Source organism: Dipodomys merriami, unplaced genomic scaffold, assembly GCF_024711535.1.
Source record: "Dipodomys merriami isolate MVZ:Mamm:240054 unplaced genomic scaffold, mDipMer1.0.p SCAF_1, whole genome shotgun sequence".
NCBI classification, from domain to species: domain Eukaryota; kingdom Metazoa; phylum Chordata; class Mammalia; order Rodentia; family Heteromyidae; genus Dipodomys; species Dipodomys merriami.
Genome location: NW_027202270.1, coordinates 61,724,668 through 61,743,698, shown reverse-complemented (window position 1 = coordinate 61,743,698; position 19,031 = coordinate 61,724,668). Strand labels below are relative to the sequence as shown.

Below are 19,031 nucleotides of genomic sequence, written 5' to 3'. Positions count from 1 at the left end.
AAGCTCAAATGATTCTTTCTTAGCCCCTGTGTTTCCACTTTCCTTCTTTATTTTTAACACTTTTTAGCAAGTTTCCGTATACTATTTTTTATGTATATAAGATCTAGTGAAAGAGAGGATACTTGGTGCACTCACAGGAAGAACATTTGGCACTCCAACTGATGAGAAAAAAAGCATACCAGGCTCAGTTCTGAGGACTTAAGAGTTGTGCTATAATCTCAGCACTTAGAAATCTGGAGGATCATAAATGTGAGGTCAGCCTAGGCTATGTATCAAGATATTACTGTTTAAACAGGGATATAGGCTGATCCATTGCAACAATGAGATGTACAAGACACTATGTCAAAAAATGAACTTTACAATTTGGGGGGTGGGGGATGGAATGTAGTTGTGGAGATGGGAGGGAAGGGATGGTAAGGGAGGCAACAATGCTTGTTAAGAAATGTACTCATTACCTTGCTCATGTAACTGTAACCCCTCCTCTGTACAGTATTCTCACAATAAAAAACATTTAAAAAAGATATTTCAAATAAAGTAAAATAACAAAAAAGGAATTAAAGTTTTTATTTTTTTAAGAGAAAGGATCATCATTTCTGTCTAATGTTTCAGGGGTGAGGAATGTCCAGCTTGCAAGTTAAGACCCACAAAAATCATTTGCTCTTGCCTTGTCAAGGCAACTATTCAGTATGTTTAGGGAGTTTTGTCATAGCAACATAAACATCAATAACAGCTAACATCACACATCAAATGGCCCTTTCAGAAAAAAAAAAAAAAAAAGATTCTCTACCCCTGGTAGTGATTTGGACTCAAAAGCAATAGTTTTCATCATTCCTTTGGTCTATTCTTCAAAATATGCCACATACGGCTGAGCTAAGGAGCACTTCACCACATCCACCTCTCCGCCTCCGTTTTTCACCCGCTGAAAGTGGATGCTAACCAAATCCTCCACCATCTCTTCATCCATCTGAATGCCTTCCAGCCCAGTCAGAAGCACCGTCTTCTGAGACACTCCTGAAAAGATCTAGGAAGGAATAAAAAGTAAACTAAAAAATTGAAAAGCTTTGAATTACAAAAGTTCCCATTCAAAAGCTGCACTCACATATTCTGCATTTTATTTTAGGAGAGATAGGGAGTCTTAGCCTCTCTGAGCAGGGGAACATCAGAGGCAGATCTGAGGTTCAGCAAGGAAACTCTGGTGGTATTACAAAGACAGAGGACAGACAGCAGAGCAGCTAGAGGAGCAGCAAGACCAGGTAAGGGATAGTCAGGTAGGACTGACAAGATTTAGCAACCAAATGGATGTTGGAAGTTGCAAGATGAAGAACCAAGCCCATCATGGTGGCTCACATCTGTCCTCTCAAGTACTTATGAGGTGGAAACAAGAGGATCAGATATGATGTCAGTCCAGAAAAAAAAAAAAAAGTTAGCAAGACCCTATATCCAAGAACAAGCTGGGCATGGTGGTATACATCTGTAATACTAACTACAGAGGAAGTATAGGCAGGAAAGTTACAGCCAATACCAGCTCAGGGAAAAGACACACACACACACACACACACACACCCTTACACACACACACACACACACACACACACACACACACACACACACACACACACACACCCTTAGCTGAAAAATAACTGAAGTGAAAAGTGGTAGGAGCATGGCTCAAATGATACAGCATTGCTTAGCAAGTGCCAAGACCCTGAGTTGAAACCCCAGGACAGAGGGGGAGTGGGGATGGGGAGAGAGAGAGAGAGAAAGAGAGAGAGAGAGAGAGAGAGAGAGAGAGAGAGAGAGAGAGAGAGAGAGAGAGAGAGAGAGGGAGGAAAGAAACAATTTTTGAGCTCCCTCACTGCTAAAGTCTGAAGCAGTAGGAGACAGAAATTATTCTTTATTTTTTGCAGCCTAGGTTTGGACAGTGAGTTCCCAAAATGAAAGAAAAGAAAAAAAAATTACCTGATACTTTTTCAAGTGCTTTTCTATGAATGGAGCAACAGTAACTCTATGGCACTTTTGATTTATAGTAAGAGGATAGTCTTTCTTTTTCAAAATTCTGTCAGCAACTAAAAGTAAACAAAAAGAAAAGTTCTCCTTTAACAACAGAAACCAAAGTTAAAACTTCCTTCCATTAGGCTAATATCAAAGCAAACACTGAATTGAGTGATTAATTTCTAAAACATGCTACCGTCCATATTGAAAACTTCATAGTACATGATTTTAAACACAAGACCAAACAAGTTTAAACAGTTCTTTTTGTCCTAAGCTACCCAGAGCAACCAATCATTGCACAGAGAGTGATGATGTTCTTAGATAGACCTATCCTGAGCTTCAGAGAAGACATGATCATCTCCACACATCCTAGCAACACTAGAGGGCTTTCACTTTCTCAAGGTACTATGTAAACAAAAGTGAGCTAGAATATCAGATATATTACAAACCATAAATGTATTTTGGCAAGGTGTAGTGGCACACACTTATAATCCCAACTACGTGGGAGGTATGTATAGAAGGACGGCAGTCTGAAGCCAGCTGCAGGAAGAGATTTTATCTGAAAAATTGAAGTAATAAAAGCTGGAGCTATGCCTCAAGTGGTAGAATGCTTGCCTAGCAAGCATAAGGCCCTAAATGCAAGTCCCAATTATATATACTATAATTATATGTTACTATATAACTATATGTAATATAGTTATATAATATATAGATATATATAATTACAGTGATATTTTAATGATGCTAATTTATTTCAGTTATTAAAGTAATGATATTAACCAGTAAGGTTGGGGACGCATGGATGGAAGAGGTAAAAATGAAGGCAAATAGCAAATATTCATCCATCTTCTCCGAAGCAAACAACAGTCTGGTTTTTATTTGTGTGTGTGTGTGTGTGTGTGTGCGCGCGCGCGCACACACGCACACCAGTCCTGGATCTTTAACTTAGAGTCTAGACATTCTTGTTTACTAAAGGGTGGTACTCTATCAACTGAGCCACAGCTCCACTTTCAGCTATTTGGTAGTTAACTGAAGAAAAATGTCTCATGGACTTTCCTGCCTAAACTGGCTTTGGACCAAGATCTTCTGATCTCAGCCTCTTAAGCAGCTACAACTATAGGCATAAGCCACAGGCAATCTGCTGATTGCTTTTATAGCAGCTTTTTTTTTTTCTCCTGGAATATAAAAGCAGTGTGTGAAGATTGAACTGTTTTAACAAAGTAGTTTTTGAGAACATGCAGTCATTTTTTTAAATTCCTTTTGGTAATCCATGATGGATGGGCAGTGGGGTTAAGTGGTTCAGTGCAGCCCTTGTTAGTGAGGATGTAGAGAGATGGAACCTGGGAGGAATGTAAAGTGGATACGGCAATTCCTCAGCGTGTTCAGTAAAGAATGACCAGATTATTGGGCATTTCTGCTTCCAGTTACACATCCAAAGGAGATAACAACACACACACACACACACACACACAAATAGCACAATAGAATAGTATTAAGCTTTAAAAAATGAAATTCTGGCTAAGCACTGGTAGTTTGCACATGTAATCCTACTCAGAAGGCTGAGATCTGAAGATCACAATTTAAAGACAATCTAGGGAGAAAAGTCCATGAGACTCTTACCTCCAATTAACCACACACACACACTAAGCCAAAAGTAGAGACGTGGCTCAAGTGGTAGAGCTCCTGCCTTGAGAGGAAAAAGCAATGATAGCATGAAGCTCTAGTTCAAGCACCACTACAAACACAAAGGGAGGGAAGGAAGAAAGGGAGGGAGGGAGGGAGGGAGGGAGGGAGGGAGGGAGGGAGGGAGGTTAGGAACAATTTCACCATGGTACCATCTCCTGGTACAGTATTTTATCACAGCTAAAAACAAAAAAACAAACAAAAAAACCCAGAGTGCAGGTTCTAAGTTGACTATCCCTGTCTGGGTACTGGTTCTGCTGCTTATTTCCTATGTGGCCTTGGGTATCTTGCTGGGTGCTTGCGTTCCCATTCCCATATAATGGGTATAATCACAGAGCCTGCCACGCATGGGTTGTGACAGCTTCTCATGCAGTGCTGACTTTTTCAAGGGTGAGTACCTCCAGCTTCTACAAAGGTGATGACAGCACTGCGGGACTGCTTATCATAATGCACACACTCCACCTCGCCTCCTCCCAGCCGGGACTTGCAAAAGCTCAGCTCCAGCTTGTCTCGCATCTGGTCCTCAGGCAACTCATCAGGAATCTCTGTGACGTGGATCTTCATTTTAGAAACATCTACATGAACCTGGGAAATGGTGTCACATTCAGAAGAACAGATAAGAAGGCTGCACACGCTCAACTAAATTCCAAGCAGCTTTGATAACTGTTACCTGGAATCTGACTCCTGTGTTCAGGGGAACTTGCTGGGCTATGACTTCCAAATTTACATCCCCTATCTTCACGTAGTGTCTCCCAATTGCAAGCACACGTTGTGCAACTGAAAAATAATTGGCAGATTATTCGGTTCGAACATATTTTTCTTTTTTATACCTTTTTTTGTTATAAAAATACTGGACCAAAGGGTTACAGTTACCTGAGTAAGGTAATGAGTACATTTCCTATTGAGCATTGTTACCTCCTCCTTTGTTTTTCCCCTACCATCTGGAATATCTTTTTCTTTAAGAATGTACTTTTCTCTGTTTAAATTTTGTAATTTTCAAAGATCTAAATTCTAGCATTTTTCTTGGGATTTCAAAGTATTAACCCTCTTGCCAACAAAGGAGATAAATACAGATGGTGAAGGCATGGATTGTGTGTGTGTGTGTGTGTGTGTGTGTGTGTGTGTGTGTGTGTGTGTGTGTGTGTGTGTGTGTGTGTGCGCGTGCGCGCGTGCCACTCCTGGGGCTTGAAATCAGGTCCTGAAAACTGTCCTTGAATTTTTATGCTTGAGGCTAGTGCTCTAACACTTCAACCACAACTCCACTCCAGCTTTTGGGGAGTTAATGGGAAATGAGTCTCAGACTTTCCTCCCTGGGCTGGTTTTGAACCAGGATCCTCACATCTCAGCCTCCTAGGGAACTAGGATTACAGTCATGAGCCAGCAGCACCCAGCTCCTCTTCTCTCAACCACACACCCTTCCTTTCCACTGTTGACTACTAGCATTACCATAGAATTCCTTTAGGACATTAAAGCTCAACCAGAAATTTTTCCTCAGTGATAAGCTAGGAAAACTCCGTCAGTACCAATTTGAATATTACTTTTAGTTAATCTTATCATTACTTACCCATTTCTATTCCTAGCACCACAGAAATGTATATTCATTTTTGGCTGTCTTTCCAAAGGTATATACTAAAGACTACATTGGCTTACATAATTGAGTGAGGATTTAGGGAATATTCTGGCTTAGAAGGTGGAGATTGGGAGGATCAAGTTTCTGAGCCAGCTGGAGCATAAGAAGTCTGTGAGACTCCATCTTGACTGAAGGAGCTGGACATGCTGGCATGTGTCTATCATCTCAGATATATCAGGAAGGCAGATCATGGTCCAAACAGAAAGCAAAATAATAAGCAGCAGGGGCTGGGAAGGTGGCTCAGTGGTAGAGCGCTTGCCATGCATGCATGAGGCCCTGGGTTCGATTCCTCAGCACCACATAAGCAAAAAAAAAACAAAGACGGAAATGGTGCTGTGGCTCAAGTGGTAGAGTGCTAGCCTTGAGCTAAAGAGCTGAGAGACAGTGCCCAGGCCCAGAGTTCAGGCCCCACGACCAGACCCCCCAAAAAAACAATAATAATAATAATAATAAGCAGCAGAAAGAGCTGGAGATGTTACTCAAGTGACAGAACACCTGCCTACCTAGCACAGTGCCCTGAATTCAAATCCCCAGTGCCTCAAAAAAAAAAAAAAAGTTAAGCCAAGTACTGATGGCTCAAGCTTATAATCCTAGCTATTCACAAGTTGAAATCTGAGGATTCTGGTTCAAAGCTATCTGGCAGAAAAATTCTTGAGACCCTTATCTCCGATTAACTACCAAAAAAAGCCAGAAGTAGAGCTGTGGCTCAAGTTGTAAAGTGCTAGACTTGAGCACACAAGCTCAGAGACAGTGGCTAAACCCTGAGTTCAAGCCCTAGGACTGGCACAAAAAAAGTTAGAGGCTTTCGTATATCTAAATCAAGTATAATTTATCCAGACATACGGGAGATATTCAGTAATATAATTAAGAACAATTAGAAGTCTAAAGTCAGTTTAAAATCAATATGAGGTATTTCTTTTCAATTATGTAATGTGAGTTTATAGCACTTCAGCTGTTGACATATAGAGCTGCTTATCCGAGATTACTTTATCTTGAAGATAAGAGATGTTCACTTTCTGTCTTATAAACCCCACATGTGTTTTTGACAACCAGTCAGCACATCACAGCTGGAACACGAGAAGCAGGGCTAGAAGGCAGGGCGTTGCCATGTGGGAATTCAGACTCACTGTACCACAATGTGACTCTAGAACTTGGATTTTTTAATTTAATCTTTGCTAATGGCAACAGACAACAATAACAGAAAACATCAATGAAGTAATACTCAGATGATCCTTTCCCCTCCCTCTCTTCCCACAATCCCCCAACATCTGGTGATGTGACACAGCTGAGAAAGACCACTTGTGTCTCAACTTTTATGACTCTGACAGTCAAAAGCCAACTCCTGTTTTCCTGTGTGCAAGCCTAATGTTGTCCCAAGAGACTGGGACCTCAAAAACACAGGGTAAATACAATAACATAGCTGTTTCTGAAGACAATCTGAATTCTAGCCTCCCTAGATAGGTGGTGTGTGACAATTTGCTTCCAAATCCTCATTTCTGTCTGCCAGTAACATCTACCCACCATCACCACCATCACCACCATCACCACCATCCTCTGCCAACACAGCTCTTGGCCCGCTCTCTTCCCTCTCAGCTAGATTGGTGGCCCCAGAATGAAAGAAAGCACATGGGGCGTAGGCCACATCTGTGCATATACTAACCTTCTGGACTCTTCCTTTGAACATTTAGTTTCAGGCTCCCATAATGGAGTGGATGTCAGGAGAAGGCCATCTGGTCCCAACACCAGATGGCCTTCAAAATACCAGAATGAAGGCCTGAGTCTGTGGCCTGCTTAGAGGCATGTTGATCCAGTAGAAAATAAATGACATTCCAGGTTTGCCTTTCAGCCTAGCAATCTATTAACTCTCTGGACCTTGAGCAGATTACTAGTCTTCTTAACGTCCATTTTCTTATGTAGGAAATTTCTACATAGCAATAATATCAGCTAATGTTTATTGTTTATTATTCTATCCACATATGTGGATAGAAATTGTGGTGAATAAAGAATTCAGACAAACTTACTTGTGGAGGCAAAAGCTAACACTGAAAGCCAGACCTTTCTCCTTAAGCCTTGCACAGGAGCTCTCGGATCTCAGACTTGACAAACATCACACACCAGCAGGCACTGGTGGCTCAAACCTGTAATTCTAGCTATTCAGGAGGCTGAGATCTGAGGATCATGGTTCAAAGCCAGCCCAGACAGGAAAGTCCATGAGATTCTTATCGATGATAAACCACCAGAAAAACCAGAAGTGGCACTGTGGCTCAAGTGGTAGAGTGCTAGGCTTGAGTTGAACTGCTGAGGGACACCATGCAGGCCCAGAGTTCAAGCCCCACAACTGAGAAAAAAAAAAAATCACAAACCACCCCAACTCTCTCAGTCCCAAGCTCTGTCCATTCACTTACATATTTTTTGAATCTCTTTTACAACTATAAAGTATGTATAATACCAGTCCTAGGAGCTGGGAAGGTGGCTCAGTGGTAGAGCGCTTGCCTTGCATGCATGAGTCCCTGGGTTTGATTCCCCAGCACCACATAAGCAAAAAGAAAAAAGCCGGAAGTGGAGCGCTAGCCTTGAGCTGAAGAGCTGAGGGACAGCACCCAGGCCCAGAGTTCAGGCCCCATGACTGGACCCAAAAAAAAAAATATCAGTCCTACCCACTTGCGCTTGTAGAGTTGTATGAGTATGAGATGATGTCTCTGAGAACACATTGATAACTGTGGCCTTCTACCTTACAACAGCATTGCTCTCATTACCAGTTAGGAAACATGTACCAAGAGCCTAGAAATGGGCATCTTAACTACTGTATTTTAGTCTCAGACATCCCTCTCTCAGTGGCTGATCCTTTTATTTCACTGCTGCATGAAATTAACAGGATAGAAAATCTTATATACTTGGGGCTGGGAAGTTGGCTCAGTGGTAGAGCACTTGCCTTGCATGCTTGAGGCCCTGAGTTCGATTCCTCAGCACCACATAAGCAAAAAGAAAAAAGCAGGAAGTGGCGCTGTGGCTCAAGTGGTAGAGCACTAGCCTTGAGCTGAAGAGCTGAAGGACAGCGCCCAGGCCCAGAGTTCAAGTCCCACAACCGGACCCAAAAAAAAAAAAAAAAAGAAATTAAATCTTATATACTTAATGTCTTACAGTCAGGTTTCTCATCTGCAAAATGAGGGTATCTGCCTATAAGGGTGAAAGGGACACTATATCAATGCAAATTACAACATGATAGCCAAGTATAGATGAAAAAGCTTTGATAGTCCAAGTGCTTTCCAAAGGTAACATGGTCCTATTTTTAAGATGAGTCATACCTTCTTCTTCCTCAAAGGTGATGAGCGCCTGTCCTCTCTGTAGCTCATAGAAAATTTGTGAACTAACTTGAAATGAACAGGAGGCATTTAAAAACTCGCTGTTATTCTTAGACTTCTTTACTGAGGTGAATTTCATCTGTGCTTCAGGAATATCCTCTTTAATCTAGTTCAAACAGAAAGATTTAATTAAAATAAAGCCAAGAAATAACTCCATCCAGTGACTATGTAATATGGACATCCAATAATACATTAGCAACTGCATGTCCTGTGCAACTACTCAGTAAGCTAATTAAATGCCGATCCTTCAGTTTCTCACAGATGGAATTATACATATGTAATTCTCTCACTTTTTGTAATCATTGTTTAAACTGCTCAATAATTAGTGTTTGATCCCAAAGCCAACATTACTCATATGGATAAGTATCTTTTGAATAACTGAATCAATCACCCACTGTCTCATCAGGAAATCATTATTATGCTTAATATCATGGAAAAAATATGAAATATAGAGTTGAATATACTTGATAACCCTCAGATAATTTTATCCCAAAAGAACGGCCCCGGGAATTATACAAATTTGTCAAATTTAAATTGCATTTTCCTCAACACCTGCCTTTCAACATTTTTTAGATAGTTTATTGTGAAAATGCTGTACAGAGGGGTTACAGTTACTTGAGTAAGGTAATGAGTACATTCCCTATCAAGCATTCTTACCTCCTCCTTTGTTTTCCTCCTACTATCCCTTCCTTCCCCCACCTCCCTCATTCCATCCCCCCCAAAGCTGTAAAGTTGTCTTGTGAGTACCATTGTTGCAATGGGTCATCCTGTGTCCTTGTTTCAGCCTTTTGTTATTCCCCTTCCCCTCCCCAAATTAAATAAATGTATATACAAGATGCAAGGTACCAAAATCAAGTACAGTGACAACAGAGGCTATACCATAAGGGGAAGAACATACAAGGAAACAAAAAAATTACATAGTACATTAAAAACAACAACAAAGAATGACCTCTTGTGTCCATATCTTGGGGCTCATTTCGCTTAGCATCTTCTTATACATATGTACATAGCTTTTGAGCTTTTCTGCTCATCTGATAAAACACAGGTGATTATACCTCACGTGTTTATTTTGAAGATGGAGTCTAGTATACTTTTCTTTCCAAGCTCAGGTCAAATCTCCAACCTCCATTTATCAGTTTCCTGATTAACTAGGATTGCAGAAATGAATCACCTGCACCTACCCAACCCTCCAGCCCTTTGCCTTTGCTATTTTTCCTTATGTTCAGATGGCTTCAACCTCGATCTTCCTATTTAAGTTTCCCTGTGTCACTGGGATGACAGGTACAAGCCACCATATTCAGCTTTCTATTAGTTAAGATGGGATCTGGAGAACTTTTTGTCCAGGCTAGGCTTTTCCAATCTGGGCTTCCTGAGTACCTAGGGTAACAGGAATAAGCTGCCACACATAGCTCTATTATATATATATATATATATATATATATGTAATGCAACTTCAGTAGAATTTCTAGTAACCATAGGCTAAATTGAAAACAGTTTGCATTGTCTGAGAAAAGGCAGAGTGCCTTCTAATCATGTAAAAATATACCGTACAACTGAGAAGTCAAGAGTTCTCTGGAGTTACAGTGAGAAAGCTCAGAAGGATCTCAGTATGGGTCCTCTGTAAAGTGTGGACACTAGACTGGCTGTTTTCCAAAGACCCAGGGTGCTAAGTAGCCAGAGTCTAACACTCTCCTACCAGAAGTCACCTATCTACTAAACTCAGGAAACATCACTTCCTATCTCCCAATTCAATAACAAAAAAGTGACAGTTTTATTTTTAATAATCTAGGTTTTTAAAAAGAAACCGGGCTCCAAGTTATGTCTTATGCAAGTACAGGAAAGTTTAGGAGACATTTTAGGAGAGTTAATCTGTCCAATTTTTTTAAACTGTGAAACTTATTTAGTCTAGAACCATTAATAAAGAGAATAAGAAGGGGATTCCATGAGAAGGGCCAAGTATGTGATCCAAAAACATAGTGGTAATGAGCATTTGTGTATCATTCAATTGCAGAATTATACTCCAATTCCTTTAACTCTGTAACTTTTTGTGTTGTGCATATGCGCATGTGCATGCGCATGCATACAGGCAAGGGTTTACCTGGGGCCTGAGCTTAGGATCTAGGTACTGTCCCTAAGCTTTGGTGTTTGAGGCTATCTTTCTTACAGTAGAACCACAGCTCTACTTCCAGCTTCTATGACTGATTGGAGCATCATGGACTTTCCTGTCCAGGGTTGGCTTTGAATCATGATCCTAAGATCCAAACCTCCTAAGTAGCTAGGATTGCAGACATGAGCCACCAATGACCAACTTTCTCTTTGTAAGTTTTATTAATTTGGCAATTAATTTAGTTTACCAATTTGGTAAGTTATATTAAAATACACATACATGATAGAATTGGAAAGCACAGAACATGATGAAATTTTATAGAGCTAACACAGTTACATGATAGGTACCCAGACAATAGGCAGAACACAACAATACCCTAGAAGCGTTCCTGGGCTCTTATGAACATCAAGTTCTATGTACCTCCAAGGATCACAGCTGTCCTAACTTCTTAAATTCTGCTCATTTGGGTTTTATTGTAATGGAGGCAAATGGTATACCCTCTTCAGTCTCACTGGGTTAGCATCGTTTTTGTGAGATTTATCTATGATGTTGTGCACAGTTGTGGCCTGTACATTCTCAATTGCAAATTATACACCAATTTATTTATTCATTCCACCAGGAAGGAACATTTGGGTAGTTTTCCATTTGACCCTATTATATATAGTGATGCTATAAATGGCTATAAATGCTTAAAGTATTATGAATAATTAAATCACTTTGTACAAAGTGCAAGTCTATAAAAACATGATATTAAAAAAAAACTGTAAAAGTACCTGGAAGTCTCTAGTGGCCTCTTGTATTTCTTCTTCCAGCTTTTGGATCTCCTCACTTAGCTTCATATTTTCCCTTTGAATTTCATCAGTTGATCCCTAAAAGAAATATTGAATAGTATGGTAAAATTAAATAACTCTTCAACCCTTTTTTTCTAAGTTAATTGAAGATGCCAAATTTCCTCCTGAGCAAGGCACCCCAAGAATAAATATGCCCATATTCAGAATGCATTTGTACAATGCTCCATAGGAAATGGACTCATTACCTCATGTAACTGTAACCACTCTGTACAGTATCTTTACAATAAAAAATATATTTTGAAAAAAATTTTAAAAGAGGGGGCAGGGGGAGGCTGGGAAGGGATGAAAAGGGTAAACAAAGGAGGAGGCTGCAATGCTTGATAAGAAATGCACTCATTATCTTGCCCATGTAATTGTAACCCCTCTGTACAGTATGTTCACAAAAAATTAAAATAAAAATAAAAATAAATAAATAAATAAAAATAAAAAAATTTAAAAGAATGCATTTGTTGAATATTTTAGAACATCAACTGCTAATTCTAACATTACCAAATTTATAGTTCCATTATATGAGAAAAGGCATATGCTGACTTCACAATGACCAAGCACCCAGGAATTTTTACAATTCCAGAAAGGACTTAGATGCTTATCTTCTGAATCTTAGGTCAGTTCTTAAAACTCCCTTCCAGGCTATATTGATAACTATAAGTTGCACTATGATTGTGAACAAGTTATTATGGTTCAGAATATAATAATTAACCTGTTGCAACAATGAGAAGTACAAGTTGTCATGTCCAAAACGAGCTTTACAAAGTCGGTGGGGGGGGGGGGAAGGAATAGGATTGGGATGGGGGGGAGGGGGGAGGCTGGGAAGGGATGTGAAGGGTAAACAAAGGAGGAGGCTGCAATGCTTGGTAAGAAATGTATGCATTATCCTGCCCATGTAATTGTAACTCCTCTGTACAGTATGTTCACAAATAAAATTAAATTAAATTAAAAAATAAATAAAAAATAAAAAAAAGAGTATAATAATTAGCCATGATTCCCATAATATCCAGCTGTCTTGATCTGCCAAATATAACAGAGGTCTGTTACCCAGACCTCTGTTTCCTCTTGAATCCAATCAGAAGATTATTAACTAATCTCTGAACTTTCAGGTACAAATGCAAAAACTGAAGGAAGTCAGTGAGAAATAGCTAATGTAAATAAAAAGCTGGAAAAAATCAACAAAACTTAAACACTTTTGAGAAGTCTAATAACCCTGAAAATTCATGATAAAGTTGGACTTAGGCATACAAAGCATGCTTTAAGCTGGGCGCTGGTGGCTCACGCCTGTAATCCTAGCTACTCAGGAGGCTGAGATCTGAGGATCGAGGTTCAAAGCCAGCCCGGGCAGGAGAGACCATGAGACTCCTATCTCCAATAAACCACCAGAAAACTGGAAGTGGCGCTGTAGCTCAAGTGGTAGGGCGCTTGCCTTGAGCTGAAGAGCTGAGGGACAGCGCCCAGGCCCAGAGTTCAAGCCCCACGACCGACAAAAAAATAAAAAAAATAAAATAAAAAAGCATGCTTTAGCTTCAAACTAATAACTATAAGTTACTTTTTAATAATAATCTGATCATTTCCTTCTTACCTTATTTTTTTCATCTTTCATTAATTGCTTATTCAGATACTTTGTCCAGATTGTGCTGTGTCCATTATCCTCCATATTCCGTAATTATTTTTAAGAAGACTTTAAAATAGAAAATTTGCAAATTCAAGAATAAAAAAAATTACCACTTACTCTTTCATGAAAATAATAATTTTTTCTAACATCAAAGCATTATGCATCCAAAGTTTGAATTTCAAATAATGCTTACATCCATAAACCTGTTAAAAGGTTCTAAAATTCTTTAAATACAATAGTATTCAGTAAATAATTTGTATTACATTTCTTCATAATTCAAATTCCACTTCTAGTATTATGCTCCATTTTTAAAGACTACTATTTTGATCTTCCAAATTTTTTCAAAGTTCTTCCTCTTTTTTTTTTTTTTTTTTTGTAACTTTTGATTCTCATAAAGCTTAAAATCCCCAACACCCAGTTTCTCATCTGCTCCTTGAGCAATGGCTGCTAGGACTGGAACAGGAATTATTTGAGACAAGCCTAAAATAAGCTTGGGGTACCAGAAAATTGAACAGCATTTAAAAAATACAAAAACAAAACAAAAACAATTACCTGCCAGGCTCTGGTGGCACATACCTGTAATCCTAGCTACTCAGGAGGCTGAGATCTGATGAGTGTGGCTGGAAGCCAATCAGGGAAGGAAAGTCCATGAGATTCTTATTTCCAATCAACCAATAGAAAACTTAGAAGTGGAACTGTGGCTCAACGTGAATACGCTCAGGGACAGAGCCCAGGCCTTGAGTTTAAGCCCCATGACCCACAAAAATAAAAACTAGAATGTGAAAGAGATACAGGATCTAAGTAAAAGAGTCCCTAGTGCCAAGGATACATTCAAGGAATTGATCAAGTAAGTAATATGTAGAGGATGAAGGAACCAGGGATTTCACTGACAGAGAAGGCAATTACAAATATAGAAAGGAAGAAAATAATAATGAATCCTGTTCAATGAAACTGGATATATCAATGAAATCTCATGGTTGATGATAAATAGATAATACATGATGAATGGTTTATAAATTGATGGCTAGGTAGCAACAGAAGTAAAAAATGTGTGGATGTATATATACACATACATACATACCCTAGTTTTGGCTATTGGGAGTAGGAGGTAGGAAGTAGAGATGGAAGTAGTGAGCAAGCCTGGCACCCCAGCTTTGCTATCTAATAATATTCTCCAAAGAACCAGGATTTTTTTTTCTTTCTTTCTTTTTTTGGCACCAGTCCTGAGGTTCAATCTCCGGACCTTGGTGCTATCCCTGATCTATTATGTTCAAGGCTAGCACTCTACCACTTGAGCTAAAACTCCACTTATGGCTTTTTAGTGGTTTATTTTCTGCCCTAATCACAGTCCTCAGGTCTCAGTCTTCTGAGGAGCTACAGGCATGAACCACCAGCACCTGGCTCAGAATTGTTTTTAATCATTTTTTATTATTTTAAATAGCTGTACAAAGGGTTTTCAATTCAACACGTGGGTTTATCAGTGCAATGCATTTTGACCCCTTTCATCATTCTTTATCTCTCCCAACACCATCCATCCCTTCAAATTCCTTACTTCCATTTCCCATATGTGCCTATATTGAATGGTACGTATTTCACATATATACATATACTGAATATTATGGCTACATTCAGCCACTTTTCCTCTCTCTATTCATCTGCAACTGCTCTCCTTGACCCCTACCCCCAACATACACCCAAGTTCAGCTTCCTAGCATTCATTTTGTTAAACTGTAAGTTGCTCAAAGGATTCCCATCATTGGAATCCTCCTCTGAATATACCACACTTTAGTTAATACATTTGTGTATATGTGTATATAGCCCTATACATGGTTTTTCCTATTTAGGGGGTGGGGGGTTGTTTGACAGTTTAAACACAACTGATACTAATGCAGTTTCTCCATTTCAGCGGGGCTGTATAAGGCACATGAAGGAATTTAAAAGTTGGATTTTGACTTCTTTTTTAACTTTTATTTATTTATTGGAACTCTCTTGGTCAAATCCTCATGTAATAAATCTGCAAATAAGGCAGGCTTGGTATATTAGTTTCAAAATACCCCCCCACACACACACAAAATACTGAGCAATTTCAAAGAAAAAAAGAGTGACTGTAGTGAATCCTGGCATCCATTACCATCCTGAGATAATCAAAGTAAATAATGGAATAAATCAAAGTCATGTAACATATAATAGAACAAAACACAGATATCCCGGCCAAAAACACATTATCTAAATCTATTCATGAGGAAACATTAGACAAGTTCAAATTGAGGCACATTCCACAGTCTAATATCCCTGTCCCCCTTAAAAAGTATCCAGTACACAGAAATGGAGGGAGGAAAGGTGAACAAAGGTCATCATACTCTGTGGAAAGTGAACTCTGCAACTTGCAAACAGGGACATGAGTGGGGGAAATGGGGAAAAGTGAAGTGAAGAATTGGGCTCATTACCAGACTTATGAAATGGTAACTCCTATGTATAATACCTTAATAATAGCAATATAATTATACACATACACATTGTTGTTGCTGTTGTTGTTTTTTTGTCAGTTGTGGGGCTTGAACTCAGGCCTGAGCACTGACCCAGAGCTTTTTTTTTTCTTCTTCAAGGCTAAGGCTCTACCACTTTGAGCCACAGCACCACTCCCAGTTTTCCCGTGGTTATTTTTGTAGCTAAGAGTCTCACGGACCTTCCTACCCAGGCTGGTTTGGAACTGTAATCCTCAGATCTGTCTCCTGAGTCACTAGGATTACAGGCATGAGCTAGCCTGGTAAAATAATATTTTAAGTAAATAAAAAGTATCCAGTTCAGGAAAGCCAAGGAAAGATGGAGAAATTTCCAGAGTGAAATGTGAGGATTGTGATTTAAAGCCACATGGAGTAGAAAGGTCCAAGGTAGAAAGTCAAGAGAGGGGCTGGGAAGGTGGTTTAGTGGTACAGCGCGTGCCTTGCATGCATGAGGCCCTGAGTTCGATTCCTCAGCACCACATAAGCAAAAAGAAAAAAGCTGGAAGTGGCACTGTGGCTCAAGTGGTAGAGCGCTAGCCTTGAGCTGAAGAGCTGAGGGACAGCGCCCAGGCCCAGAGTTCAGGCCCCACGACCAGAACCAAAAAAAAAAAGAGAGAGAGAACCTTAACTCCAACTAACTAGCAAAAAGCTGATATAGAAGTGTGGTTCGAACACCAGCCATGAAGGAATAGCTTGAGGCCCTGAGTTCAAGCCCCAGGATTGCCACAAAAAAAAGGAAACCAAACACATGAGTGTTTGTTCATATATGATATCACATACATGTGAAATCCTAATTACATTTCCACAACACAGAAGCAATAACAATATTTAATAGCTTTTCAAAATTATTATCACTATGGCAATACTCTTATCAGCTGTATAAAAGGCTCTCCTTATAAATTGTCTACTGTAAAATACCCCTAGAAAACGTCTGGCATATTTCCCCATGGGAAGAATTTCCCATGTAGTGAGGGGGATGTATGATCATTCTTTCCTCTTTCGTAATCATGTGGTAGGCGGAATCCCCTCAAGGATATCCGTGGCCTAACCCTGAGAATTGATTTTTAAAAAGTAAAAAACTAGATAATACTGCAAAGGAGAATTAAAGCCAGCAATTAAATTCAGGTTGTTATTCAACAACCTGTCTAAAATACAAACTATCCTGAATGAGCGGTGGAGGCTTAATATGAACAAGAGGGTCCCTAAAAGTAAAAGAAAGAAGAGAAAGAAGGCAATGTGAGGACAGAAAAATAGCCAGAAGTACCAAGCTACTGACTTCAAAGCAGAACACTAAGCTAAGAGTGGCCAGATTCTAGAAACCCATAAAGGAAAGCAACACTTTGACCTTAGCCCAGGGAGACTTGGATAGGATTTCTCATCTATAGAAATCTAAAAATGAACAGAGTGTGTGTGTGAGAGAGGGAGAGAGAGAGCGCGACAGAGACAGAGACAGAGTCCACATGCTCACTAACTCCATTTAAAAATTAATTTAAAAATTTTACAAATTGTACAAATCTACCTGACTTATGTAACTGTAACCCCTCTGTACATCACCTTTATAATAATTTTAAGCTTAAAATATACAAATTACAAAAATAAAATAAAAAAATACAAATCACTGTCATAATTAGTTCTCAAATGATACTCATCTATCACCATCTTGTAAAATCAAATTTTTCTATATGCATGACTAGCAGCCAAAGAAAGGAAATAGAATGTATGCATCTTGTTCAGACTTGAATCAATGTGCAAAATTACAATCAATGGGCAAAATTACAGTGATTTAATTTTAACATCTCAACTGTTTTTAGTTTACAATTCTAGAGTCAAGCAATATTTCATTCTATAAAATAGAATGAGGGGGTTCCGATGAGCTGAGCAGAAGTTGGTTTTATTGACAGAAAAACACTGAATAGAGCAGAAACAACAGAAAGTGCAGAACTAGCTACTATCCGTTTACTTTCCTGTAAGAGTTATAGTTTATAATCAAGAAAAGGTTATATTTCTCCCTTTCCCTCCCTCTTTGGTGACATAGAACTTTAGCATAGGTTACGTTTTTTTCTGTCTCTTGGGACTCAATACGGGAGTACAGGATTTAGGGCCAAAATAATGACGCCCTATAATTTTTAATGCTCTCTTTGGGGTATCAACTTCCAGCAAAACGTTGCGTATTCTGAAAAGTGAGGCGTGATTCCAGAAACCTGGGCCAGCCAAGGAGCATAATCCCCCTCAAAACTCCGTTTTCCTAAGAACGAACTCTCTCTGGAGACACTCTGGGAAGCAGTGAGGAGACATAAATCAACTTTCAATTTTCCAAATGAAACACAGGCGACTAAAGGGCGGGGGTCGGGGGGGGGCGCGCTAAGGCACAGAGACGGCCAAGTGAAGGCCTTGGAAGCTGGTGCGCCCCTGGGACATGTGACCTCAATGCCCTGGACCCCCCACCCCCGGCGTCCCCCCACCAGGGGATCCCCAACTGGGACCGGACGCCCCACTCACCCCAGACAAGCAGCCTAGAGAGCGCAGCTCTCAGGAGCAGCTTGGCCTTCCGGGAAGCCGGGCAGAAAGGAGGGCGCGGGGCAGGGCAGGACGTCCCGGTCCGGCTGCCTGCGTGGAGATCCCAGGGCCTTCACAGCTGGGTGCCTTCGCCAGAAAGAAGGCAGAAGAGAAGAAAAGCTCAAGTGGAGATTTTTCTTTCAAACCTAAGCACCGGCTCTGGCGAAGCGGGCGGCTCTGGCGAATTGCCACCAGCAAGACTTGATAACGCATTTCACTTTCGATTTCTGAAACGTGATGATGGAAGCGCTTTGGTTTTGTGCATCCAACGCGCCCCAGAAAGTATTGCTGGAAATAGTTTCTATTTTCAAGTTTATATGTTCTAGAAATCTTCTATTTCTAGAAACAATGTGAAGGGCTGAATTTAAAAAACACATTTGTATGGGGCTGGGAAGGTGGCTCAGTGGTAGAGCACTTGCCTTGCATGCATGAGGCCCTGGGTTCGATTCCTCAGCACCACATAAGCAAAAAGAAAAAAGCCGGAAGTGGCATTGTGGCTCAAGTGGTAGAGCACTAGCCTTGAACTGAAGAGCTGAAGGACAGCGCCCAGGCCCAGAGTTCAGGCCCCACGACCGGACCCAAAAAAAAAAAAAACAAAAAAAAACAAAAAGAACACATTTGTGTATGTGATCTCTAAAACCTATGGATGGCAAAGATGGATCAGAGCCACATAAGCTGAAAGCAGAATCTCTCTTCCCCTACTAGCTCTCCACATAATGTGTCGAACATCATCACTTTGA

General features: G+C 40.0%; 1 protein-coding gene across 2 annotated transcripts; it reads right to left on the bottom strand.

Annotated features, from left to right (window-relative positions):
* Positions 1 to 535: 535 nt before the first annotated feature.
* Positions 536 to 18,503, bottom strand: Nmi (N-myc and STAT interactor). 2 transcript variants are annotated; one of them, XM_070023421.1, is made up of 8 exons: positions 18,235 to 18,503; positions 13,199 to 13,297; positions 11,548 to 11,643; positions 8,611 to 8,773; positions 4,346 to 4,452; positions 4,074 to 4,260; positions 1,960 to 2,066; positions 536 to 1,021 (listed from the first exon to the last, which is right to left on the bottom strand). In XM_070023421.1, the coding sequence occupies exons 2-8, from the start codon at positions 13,271 to 13,273 to the stop codon at positions 839 to 841; spliced, it is 918 nt and encodes a 305-aa protein (XP_069879522.1). In that variant the 5' UTR covers positions 13,274 to 13,297; positions 18,235 to 18,503; the 3' UTR covers positions 536 to 838. The 2 variants fall into 2 exon arrangements, with proteins under 2 accessions (XP_069879522.1, XP_069879529.1); XM_070023428.1 differs by lacking the exon at positions 13,199 to 13,297.
* Positions 18,504 to 19,031: the final 528 nt, after the last annotated feature.